At 43.6% G+C, this 11151-nt stretch overlaps 1 protein-coding gene across 3 annotated transcripts; it reads left to right on the plus strand.

Moving 5' to 3' along the window:
* The first annotated feature begins 1840 nt into the window (after window positions 1-1840).
* Window positions 1841-6319, plus strand: LOC104593167 (putative BOI-related E3 ubiquitin-protein ligase 3). Of its 3 annotated transcripts, XM_088900014.1 has the most exons (7): window positions 1845-2016; window positions 2107-2165; window positions 2973-3033; window positions 3123-3232; window positions 3360-3582; window positions 4409-4770; window positions 5622-6319. In XM_088900014.1, the coding sequence occupies exons 5-7, from the start codon at window positions 3564-3566 to the stop codon at window positions 6162-6164; spliced, it is 924 nt and encodes a 307-aa protein (XP_088756140.1). In that variant the 5' UTR covers window positions 1845-2016; window positions 2107-2165; window positions 2973-3033; window positions 3123-3232; window positions 3360-3563; the 3' UTR covers window positions 6165-6319. The 3 variants fall into 3 exon arrangements, with proteins under 3 accessions (XP_010251199.1, XP_088756140.1, XP_088756141.1); XM_010252897.3 differs by lacking the exon at window positions 3360-3582 and having other exon boundaries at window positions 1841-2016; XM_088900015.1 differs by lacking the exons at window positions 1845-2016; window positions 2107-2165; window positions 2973-3033 and having other exon boundaries at window positions 3131-3232; window positions 3360-3379; window positions 3482-3582.
* Window positions 6320-11151: the final 4832 nt, after the last annotated feature.

An 11151-nucleotide genomic window follows, 5' to 3' on the forward strand; every position in this document is an offset into this window, starting at 1 on the left:
TGATTGCAAACCCCTATTCCCGCAAACCAAACAGTCGCTCATAGTTTATTTACTTTTATTTTAATAAATAAATAAATTAAATAATAAGACCATTCACAGGTATAACAACCCACCAACATCAGCTTCAGCCATCCCACAACCTCGTTGAAAACTTATTAAAAAAGATAAAAAAAAAACTTTTCAGACACTTCAGCTACTAACTTCTGCCAAATGGCTTCTATTCATAAGGTAGGTTAACCCAGCCCATTAACATCCCTATGGCCTTTTGAAGCATGTGAATGAGCATTTTGAACTTAGAAGTTGAAACCATTAACATCAATTCCCTTCTTCAGTGAAAGAACGAAATCTTTCTTGAAAGCAGAAATTGCCATTTAAATGAAAGAACTGAACTACCGCATTTTTGGTGGATATCATTAGATTTCAAGTCAGGCAACCACTATAGTCTATATATAGCTGGGTGGGTGGTGAAGTTGGAAACGTGGAATAGGAGATCATGTGTATCACAAATCACAACTTGCACATCTTATAAATTTTGTTAGATGATATTATTTTTTTATTTATTTTTATAATAATAAGTATGCACTTCCACCATTACAAACCCTAAATATATACATAGGTAACTACTTAATATAATATTAAACTAAGCTCAGTTCTATATAGCATTTCAATCCTTATATATAAAATTCAATAATAATTCCCATGTTTATGTTTCCTAAGCATTGTTTCAATAGTTAAGCCGGAGATAAAAAACCATTGGTTATTATATACTAAATGGGCATGCTTAGTAGAGAGTTGAATTAGAGTAGTGAGAAGAGACGTAAGTGATCCCAATTCATTGTAACCTATTTCTATTATTAATTTTATTAAACTGCATATTGAACTTTTTCATTGACAGTGTTGGGAACAGAGAATAATCGATTTAGGATCACGACAACCCCCCCATAACAGTAGGATTCACCAAAGAAAGACCCATAGAAGTAGGAAGGTTGCTTTGCTTAATAAGCAGTGTGTAAAATGGTAGATAATCAGATTCATCCATTTACGGGGTGTTTTGCAATCTGAATGTTTTTGTTTTTGCTTGTTTTTGAAATCGCCACGCATCAATAAAATATATAATAGTGTACAAATCATACCATTTGTAAAAATAAGATATTAAATAAGCAAATGAAAACATGTGTTTGAAACCAGAGATTCAAAAAAATGTTTTCATGCTTTTATTTTGAAAAACAATCTATTTTTAAATCAGACGGTTTTGATTTATTTTTCAACCCAACAACAACAAAAACAATTTACCTTGTAGAATGCCCCCTTCCCCTTTTCCCCACCCAAAACGTCTATTTTACCAAAATGTCAATGTGATTGAATTATTTTTATCCATCTAATTTCTAGAGACCTATATTCAGTGCCATTAGATTTGGACTATGGTTGAACCAGTGAACCAGTGCGGTCAGACCTATATCCATCTAATTTCTCTCCCTACCATCCCTCTCTCCATTGGTTGGTTTACTTCTTTCAGACCTGTTTACGGGGGCTGGGCTTCGAGCCTCACTTACATCTTGTCAAAATTGGGCAAAAGTCAAGCTCGAGCCCGGCCCATGAAAAGTTTCTCGATTCTGCATCTCTAAGTGGGGCCAAGGCTTGGTGTCAATCGCAAGATCGTAATGCACATACAATATTAAGAGGGGTATTTTCGTAAATATAAACGAGGGTAATAGAAGTAATGAACAAATGATATGGTTAACTGGAGTAGCATTTCTGTCCTATAATGTGAAAACAAGGGTAATTACGTCAATACAAATACGATATTTAATAACCGAAAAAAAAAAAAAAACAAAATTACTGGTGGGAAAACGAAGTGGAGGGTGGTGGGTAGGGGGGAGGGGTTAGAGATGAAGGATTCCAAAACTTATTCGTTCCCTCTACTACTGCCGTCTCCTAAGATTTGGATCCTCAGAACTGAAAGCCGTTTCTGTAACCGATTCCATATTCTTTGTGGAAACCAAACTCGATTCCGAGGTTCGATCGCTTTGCTTTCCGATCTTAATTTCTTGCACACATGCCATAAGTTTTTAACTGTTTTTTTTTCCTATCGATTTTGCTATTCAGATCAATGGAAGGAGACATCAGACACGACTGATTCCCGCTGGAAAACCTAACTCTTGGAGGTCCTGGTTTGGATTAACCAGTTTCGATGTTCTGTTTCAATTTTGTTGTTATGATGAGATTTTTCCCCCTCTTTTCTTTTATATCTTTCGAGTCCTTTTAAAATGATCTTTGGGTTGAGGGTCCGATGCTATTGTTTTTACTTGATTCTCTTGTGTTGAATCACACTGTTATAGTATTCAGATGATTTATAAAATTTTCCTCTTGGGTCTCGATCTCTTTTTTCATTTATAAACATCAGGGCAAAGACATATTTTTATTTTCATATTATGATTTTTTTCTCTAAGGTTGGAGTTATGGAACTATAAGGGAGACCATAACTTGCATTATAAGATTGTTATAGAAGTTTTTTTTTTTTTCGTTGGTTTTCTTATGATGGTTAATTCATGTTCTGAATTTGTCGATGCTGTCTTCATGATCTCCATACTATTTGAGGATCTTTAGGGTTATTTTATGCTGTTGGAAGAGAACATTTCTGTTGCATCAACCTGATTCTTTGGTCGTGAATCGGAGATGGTAGATGTGTTTTATCTGTTTCTAATTGGTGTTTTTCTCTATTTCTTCTAGCGCATTAGGACAGGAATCTTATTGCTTTCACTAGATGAGATGGAGAATTTTGTAGCAACTTTTTTTTTTAATTTCTTGTTGATTGGATTTCTAAATGGATCCTTAGTCTTAGCAAAACCTACAACTTTGCCTTGATGCAACATATGATCAGTTTCCGTAACTTTGCCTTGATGGTAGGTTTAAAGCTCGAAGTAATTGTTATTGATGTTCTATGCTGCTAATTTAAGTTACTTCTGCTGCAGGTAGATCTGAATTTCATCATCTATCCCCACACATTTCTCATTTGAAACATTAAAGTTCAAGGTATTTTCCCTGCCTGTCAAGGTTCAGGTGTTTGATGATCATCCTTTTTTTCATCTATGATATTTTGATGATCATCCTTTTTTCATTAGAGAGATGTTTGGAGGCGATAATGGCAATCCAGTCTTTCCTGTTTTCCTCGAGGAAAACCGGTTTCAGTATGATTCTAATGCCTCAACTCAGCTGCAGTTATTTGGAAATTGTGAGTTACTTTGAGAACAATTTGCTCTATCATTTTACATTTTCTAACTGTATCCTGTTGCACAAGCAAATAGTATTTGTTTCATTTGAATTTTCTGACAATATACAGTATGCAATTTTCTTGGTAGGGCCTCTCATTCAAATCATTGTATCCTTTTGGAGTTCCTTTTTTCTTTAGTTTTCTTTGTTAGTCCCACTGTGCGTGTTGATTGTCCTTATTGAACCATTACCCATTTGCTATACATTTTAGTGATGCAGGGTAGAAGGAATCTATCTGCCCTGGTGGTGTTGTACATTTAAATACTGGGATTGAGTTCAAATTTATTTTGGTTATGCCTTCAAATTTATCACGTACCCTCTTCACCATTGATCACTTGTCTAGTTTACTGACATCTTCTAGATTCTTTTGGTTTTGCTGAAGTTAGATCTATATTGTCTGTATGTCAGTCATTGGTTTTATTAGTTACTTTCCAGGGTTAAGTTGCTTTTGATTTCACATATTAATTTCTGTACCTTCTATTTCATATCATTAAGTGGTGATACATATGCTGTATCTGAATGCTTATCTATTCCTTGGCATTTGTGTTATTCTTTAATTTTTTTATCTTTTCTGTTTCTATTTAATTTATTTGTATCTTGAAATGAAGTTTAGGAGATCTCCACTTCAAAGATGCCTGATAATTCATTCTGTTTTTTTTCCCTCTTTTTAACATTTTAATTGATATCTTATGGTATAGTTTAGGATGATGTTCACTTACTAGTTTTCTAAGCCAGCGTTCTGTCCCCTACGTGTAAGATAAAAAAGATGAAAATTTCAGGGAAATCACAGGATAATGTCCAAGCTAATCTTGAGAATGTTTCTTTAATACCTATTTGCAAAGAAAATCTCATAGCTAGTATCACTTTAAATACAAGTATGCCAAGGGATGGAGTGAAAAACAGAGAGATATCGTTGGTTTTTTATATTTCTTTCACTGTGCTTTTTATGGAATTTTATCTTTTTATTTTTGGAGTTTGATTTTACAACATTTATGTATGTGTTTATTAGTTTAAGTTACTATTATTATACATTTATTCTCCTTTTTCCACTTTGTGGTTGCACTACTCTGCTTGTGTTTAATTGCTTTATGGTTGGGCTGATCTTTTAAGCAACTGTCAATCTGTCATTCATGTACAGTACCAGCTGGTTGCAGTGTTGATCCAGTGAATTATGTGGGAAATGAGCATGTCTCTGCCATGAACCGGCCAACAAAAAGGAGCAGGGAAACAGAAGATATTCTGAAGCAGCAAAGGCTCCAAATCTCCTTGAATACTAATTTTTGTCAAGATGAGGTTGACCGATCACCAAGTGTTCCTAACCTGAATCTTGTTTCAACTGGACTGAGGCTGTCATATGATGATGATGAACGCAACTCCTCTGTTACTTCTGCAAGTGGAAGCATGGCAGCAGCCCTTCCTGTCATTCTGTCCCTTGGGGACAGCCTAAGGACTGAGATTGATCGGCAGAAGGAAGAGTTTGACCATTATATCAGAGTTCAGGTACTAAAAATACTCCTTAAGAAGGGAAAATCTATGATACTGGAAAGACACCGTACCAAAAGAGCTTTGACCAATGAAAGCACCCCATGAATTTTGATGAATACCACCTGATTGGTCACCTCTTTTATGATACAAGTTGATTGGGTGTAGGTTTTTCCGTATCATATTTGAATCCCCTGAAGAAACACATGGGAAAGAAAAAATAAGCCATTATATGCATTTCACCTAGGTCAAAAGAAAGTTGTAAGTTGCAATTATCTAATTTAATGTGCATCCTTTTGTTGATCAATGAACATAATGGCAGAAGGCCAGGAAGAAGTCTGTTGACTGGCAAATATGCTCATACGGTTAGGTTGATTTGGCCTATGTGATCTGTGGATCAAAGGTTCAAAGTATTGGGTGTATCGTATTGTATCGGCTGGTCTCTGAAACCCCAAATAAGGGGCTTTTGGATTTTGAGGTGTTTCAGGGGGTAGACAATGCTGAAACAACTCCTGAAGCAATTTTGAAAAAAAAACTAAAAAAAAGTTATTGAGCATCGAAACAGCTAATATGCCTGTTTGTGTGTATCGGTTGAATAGATACTTTGAACCTCGTGTGGATCTGCCTGTATTTATGTGGATGTTGGTGAATGTTATGTGTGCAACAGGTGCGATGGTTCAAAAGTTAGAGATGGAGAAGAATATGCTGCATGTTACAATTTTTCATTTATAGGCTGTCTATACAATGTACCACTATTTTTTTTTTATATATTTTTTCCATCCCCAAACTTTGTACCACTACATAGTGTACAGAAAAATAAAATAGTAAATTCTTGGTGATTGATTGATGGATTTCTTTTTATTAAACAGGAAGAACACATTGCAAAGGGAGTGAGGGAGATGAAGCAAAGACACATGGCCTCTTTCCTAAATGCCATAGAGAAAGGAGTTGGGAGGAAGCTACGAGAGAAAGAGCTTGAGATAGAGAACATGAATAGGAAGAACAGGGAACTGCTTGAGAGAATAAAGCAGGTAGCAGTGGAAGCCCAGTCATGGCACTACCGAGCCAAGTACAACGAATCAGTGGTCAACGTCTTGAAAAACAATCTCAAACAGGCCATTGCACAGGGTGCTGACCAAGGAAAAGAAGGCTGTGGAGACAGTGAAGTAGATGATGCAGCATCCTCTTACATTGATCAGAACAACCGCATGAGCTTTCCAGGTGGGTCTGGGACTAGCCACCAAGCACTGAAGGAGCAGATGACTTGCAAAGCGTGCAAAAGTAAGGAGGTTTCCATACTGTTATTGCCTTGTAGGCATCTGTGCTTGTGTATGGACTGCGAGGGGTTTATTGATGTATGCCCTGTTTGCCAGTCGATGAAGACTGCGAGTGTTCAGGTATACATGTCCTGATTCCCGGGAACCCAAGTATATGGAATCCCAAAGTTAATCATACTCCCCAAAGCTTAAAAATTTGAGTGTTGCATTGCATCCTGGAGATGTGAGGAACGTTCAGAGAATAGTAAACCTTAATGAATGAGTTGTGGTGATTTATTCCTTTGTCCCAATATTCTTTTTCTTGCTGATACCTGGTAGTGGTAGATACTTATAGATAGCCGATGTCTTTCATCTTCGTTAGAGCAGTATTGGAAGAAATGACTAGTAAGAACAGTCAATCAATCATGCTTGATTGCTTGCTGCTGTGGGAGTGCTTGTTACATGTAAAGTAAAATATCAGTGCAACAATTGCAGTGATATTGCTGCTTGTGCGTGGCAGAGAATATGCTTTATACGCTGTACGTGGGACCATGTCACTAACAAGTATCAAGTAACAAACTCGTAACTCTTGGGCCTTTTAATATGAATATTATTATGATTTATGAGTTCTAACTTCTAAGTTCTAGCAAAAGGGATAAGGGGTACAGGTGCACCTCTCTAATGAAAAGACAAAAAGGAACTTCTGTACCTTCTATTACAGTTTCCCCTATTTTTTATCCATATATTCTGTAGATTGGACAAAAAAATTTCGCTCGTTGAATGCCCTTCCGAGTTCCGACTACCAAGTCCATTCACGGAGAGAATATAAAACTAGAGATGAATCTTTCTGCCATACGGGGACGGGGGATGCCTGATGTGACCAAATAAACCCTTCCCCATGTTTGCATGATGCTACCCACATCGTTGTGGGTAGCAGGTCCGAACCCTTTACCGTTTTGGTCGGATTAAATGGTTAGGGTTAGCTGCTTTGAGATGATAAATTTGGAGAATGGGGGCCTCAATCGGGTTTCAGGTCAGGGTCGGTATTCGGTCAGGTCGATTGGATTAATTTCGGTTTAGGTTCGGATGAGATAGGGAGAGCCATGCTGAACCTAATCCATGCTGTATTTGGTTTGAATGTTTGATAAAAAATAGGGATATCTTCTAAAATTCACCATGACTTTTTAGCCCAATTCCGTGAGTTTTATTGTCCAAAATTCCTTTTCTGTTAGATCAATGTTAGTAATCATTAAAAGAAGCTGTCTATGTAAGCATTCAAATATTTTACATCATCAAATTACCCCTAAATGATCAATCAACTTTGTTGAGTATTACATGACAAAACTACTCTTGAATGGTAACTGATGAGGGCAGATTTGGCCCTCCAGTGAAGTTGCGACACGTGGCACCTCGTGACAACTAGGCAAGCCCCCAGGCAACAACTTGCCAAGTTGGTCCCCGCCCGGGCACCGGTCTGGCTGGCCTGGCGCGACCTAGCGCGGCCTGCGCGCGACCTGGCACGGCCTGCGCGAACTGCGCGTGACCTGGCCGGATGAGCCTGCCACATGCGCCGACTTGGCAATCTGGCCCGGACGCAGGCGCCGACCTGATAACAAGACCCGGACACAGGCGCCGACCTGCTGACCTGACCCGGACACAAGCGCCGACCTGGCAACCTGGCCGGACGCCGACCCGCCGACTGACACAGGCGCTAACCTGGCAACCTGGCCCGGACACCGACCCGCCGACTGACACAGGCGCCGACCTGGCGATCTGGCCCGGACACAGAATCCGACCTGACAACATGACCCGGACACAGGCGCCGACCTGGCAACCTGGCCCGGACACCGACCCGTCGACTGACAGGCGCCAACCTGACAACCTCGAGGAGTTCATCACCGTACCCCGGTTCTGACGGGATATGACGTCTTACCATTTGAAGGCTTTTTACCCACCTAACCCGCGAGGGCACCACTATATAAGGACTCCGACCCCCAAAGCCAACATAGGAGAAAAAAGGAGTATGATAACCCCCGCTCTCTAGCTCTCTCATTTCTCTCCAAGCCCTTTGTAATCAAAATGCTAACTTAGGCATCGGAGAGTCCCCGCCGGGAAAATACCCCCCGGGTCCTCTGATTCAGTTCCCGCAGGTCCCTCAGCTCCCGCTGTCTACAAAGGAGAGAAAATCACCTCACGCAGGGGGTAGTCGGGTAGCGCTGCACCAGGGAGCTCCACCATCCTCTGAGTTGCAGACCGCCTAGGAGCAAGTCAAGTGATGAGTTCGCCATCAGGGAACACTACCAGGTAGTTCGCCACCCGGCAGTTCACCATCAGGCAGTTCGCCACCAGGTAGCACTGCTGGGCAGTTCGCCACCAGGAAGTTCGCCATCAGGCAGTTCGTCACTAGGCAGTTCGCCATTAGGCAGTTCGCCACCAGGGACCACTGCTGGGCAGTTCGCCACTAGGCAGTTCGCCATCAGGCAGTTCGTCACCAGGCAGTTCGCCATCAAGCAGTTCGCCACCAGGCAGTTCGCCAGCAGGCAGTTCGCCATCAGGCAGTTCACCATCAGGCAGTTCGCCACCAGGCAGTTCGCCACCAGGCAGTTCACCACCAGACAGTTCACCACCAGGCAGTTCTTCATCAGGCAGTTCGCCATCAAGCAGTTCGCCATCGGGCAGTTCGCCACCGGGTAGTTCGCCACCAGGCAGTTCGCCATAAGGCAGTTCGCCACCAGGAAGCATCACCAGGCAGTTCGCCACCAGGTAGTTCTCCCCCGGGAAGTTCGCCACCAAGTAGCTCATCACCAAGGCACGTCACCACCAGGTCAAACACGAGGTACTTAGCCAAAAAATTTTACACATCCCAAAAAATGGTACGTGACAAAAAACGGTTACATCAATTGGCGCCGTCTGTGGGAATACGCTACGAAAAGCTAAGTTCTCATCCTACAAAAGCTAAGTTCTCATCCTACCAAAGCTAAGTCCTCACTTTTTTGAAGATATCATTTTATAGTTTACATTTTTTATGAACTCAAAAACTATGCAGGGGGCTAACAGACTAAGTAGCTCTACCAACCTTACTTTCGATTCAGATGATGCCTCATCAGTCCTCTCTGCAAGGTCCCCCTATAAAGATGAGCTCTTCGTGGCTTCCGCGGGTGTTGACGGCCAACAGACTACATAGGCGCCCTTACCGGTCGAGCCTTCCAAGGCTCCCGTGTGAGCTGGCAACCTAAAGTTAGTAGTGCTGCCCTCGAAGGTCGAGCCCCTAGCAGCTTCTTGTAGGAGTGGGTGACCGGCATTACGAAGCTGATGCAGCACAATCATAGCTCGACACCTCACAGGCAAAGCCTACGGGCCACATTACTGCTTAAGACCCGGTCGCCTCTCCGGCACGGGCAAAGTCAAAAAAGAGTAGACCACGAGTCACTCCCAAAAGCCTACGGGCCACATTACTGCTTAAGACCCGGTCGCCCCTCCGGCACGGGCAAAAGTCAAAAAAGAGTAGACTATGAGTCACTCCCAAAAGCCTACGAGCCACATTACTGCTTAAGACCTGGTCGCCTCTCCGGCATGGGCAAAGTAAAAAAAGAGTAGACCACGAGTCACTCCCAAAAGCCTACGGGCCACATTACTACTTAAGACCTGGTCGCCTCTCCGGCATGGGCAAAGTAAAAAAAGAGTAGACCACGAGTCACTCCCAAAAGCCTACGGGCCACATTACTGCTTAAGACCCAGTCGCCCCTCCGGCACGGGCAAAAGTAAAAAAGGAGTAGACTACGAGTCACTCCCAAAAGCCTACGGGCCACATTACTGCTTAAGATCCGGTCGCCTCTCCGACACGGGCGAAAATCAAAAAGAGTAGACTATGAGTCACTCCCAAAGCCTGCGGGCCACACTGTTGCTAAATATCCAATCGCTTTCTCCGCAGGAACAAAATCAGCAAAAGTGAACTATAAGTTGCCCCAGAGCCTAAGGGCTACACTACTGAAACCGGCGGAGACCCCCTCGTCCTACTGGCAGCTCGCCACATACAGGTAGCTCCCAAAGCCTAAGTAATTGGATCAAAACTTACTAACTCGTCGACTTACGGGCCAAAAGAAATCTACTCCCTTCGCTGAGTTACTCTCAGCTCGGGAGTGGGGGGCAATTGATGAGGGCAGATTTGGCCCTCCAGTGAAGTTGCGACACGTGGCACCTCGTGACAACTAGGCAAACCCCCAGGCAACAACTTGCCAAGTTGGTCCCCCCCCGGGCACCAGTCTGGCTGGCCTGGCGCGACCTGGCGCGACTTGGCACGGCCTGCACGCGGCCTGGCACGACCTGCGCGACCTGGCCGGATGAGCCTGCCACATGCGCCGACCTGGCAATCTGGCCCGGACGCAGGCGCCGACCTGGCGATCTGGCCCGGACACAGGCGCCGACCTGCTGACCTGACCCGGACACAGGCGCCGACCTGGCGACCTGGCAACCTGGCCGGACGCCGACCCGCCGACTGACACAGGCGCCGACCTGGCAACCTGGCCCGGACATCGACCCGCCGATTGACACAGGCGCCGACTTGGCGATCTGGCCCGAACACAGAATCCGACCTGACAACATGACCCGGACACAGGCGCTGACCTGGCAACCTGGCCCGGACACCGACCCGTCGACTGACAGGCGCTGACCTGACAACCTCGAGGAGTTCATCACTGTACCCCGGTTCTGACGGGATATGACGTCTTACCATTTGAAGGCTTTTTACCAACCTAACCCGCGAGGGCACCACTATATAAGGACTCCGACCCCCAAAGCCAATAGAGGAGAAAAAAGGAGTATGGTAACCCCCGCTCTCTAGCTCTCTCATTTCTCTCCAAGCCCTCTGTAATCAGAATGCTAACTTAGGCATCGGAGAGTCCCCGCCGGGAAAATACCCCCGGGTCCTTTGATTCAGTTCCCGCAGGTCCCTCAGCTCCCGCCGTCTACAAAGGAGAGAAAATCACCTCACGCACGGGGTAGTCGGGTAGCGCTGCACCAGGGAGCTCCACCATCCTCTGAGTTGCAGACCGCCTAGGAGCAAGTCAAGTGACGAGTTCGCCATCAGGGAACACTACCAGGTAGTTCGCCACCAGGCAGTTCGCCACCAGGTAGTACTGCCGGG

The sequence above is a fragment of the Nelumbo nucifera genome, chromosome 3, assembly GCF_055504915.1.
Source record: "Nelumbo nucifera cultivar China Antique chromosome 3, China Antique-T2T, whole genome shotgun sequence".
NCBI lineage: Eukaryota > Viridiplantae > Streptophyta > Magnoliopsida > Proteales > Nelumbonaceae > Nelumbo > Nelumbo nucifera.

Bases quoted from the DNA above. Each gene is read 5' to 3' on its own strand.
- LOC104593167 (XM_010252897.3), top strand. From the start codon at position 3,127: ATGTTTGGAGGCGATAATGGCAATCCAGTCTTTCCTGTTTTCCTCGAG. The intron at 3,233-4,408 runs GTGAGTTACTTT...ATTCATGTACAG, and splicing joins GCTGCAGTTATTTGGAAATT to TACCAGCTGGTTGCAGTGTT. The intron at 4,771-5,621 runs GTACTAAAAATA...TTTATTAAACAG, and splicing joins ACCATTATATCAGAGTTCAG to GAAGAACACATTGCAAAGGG.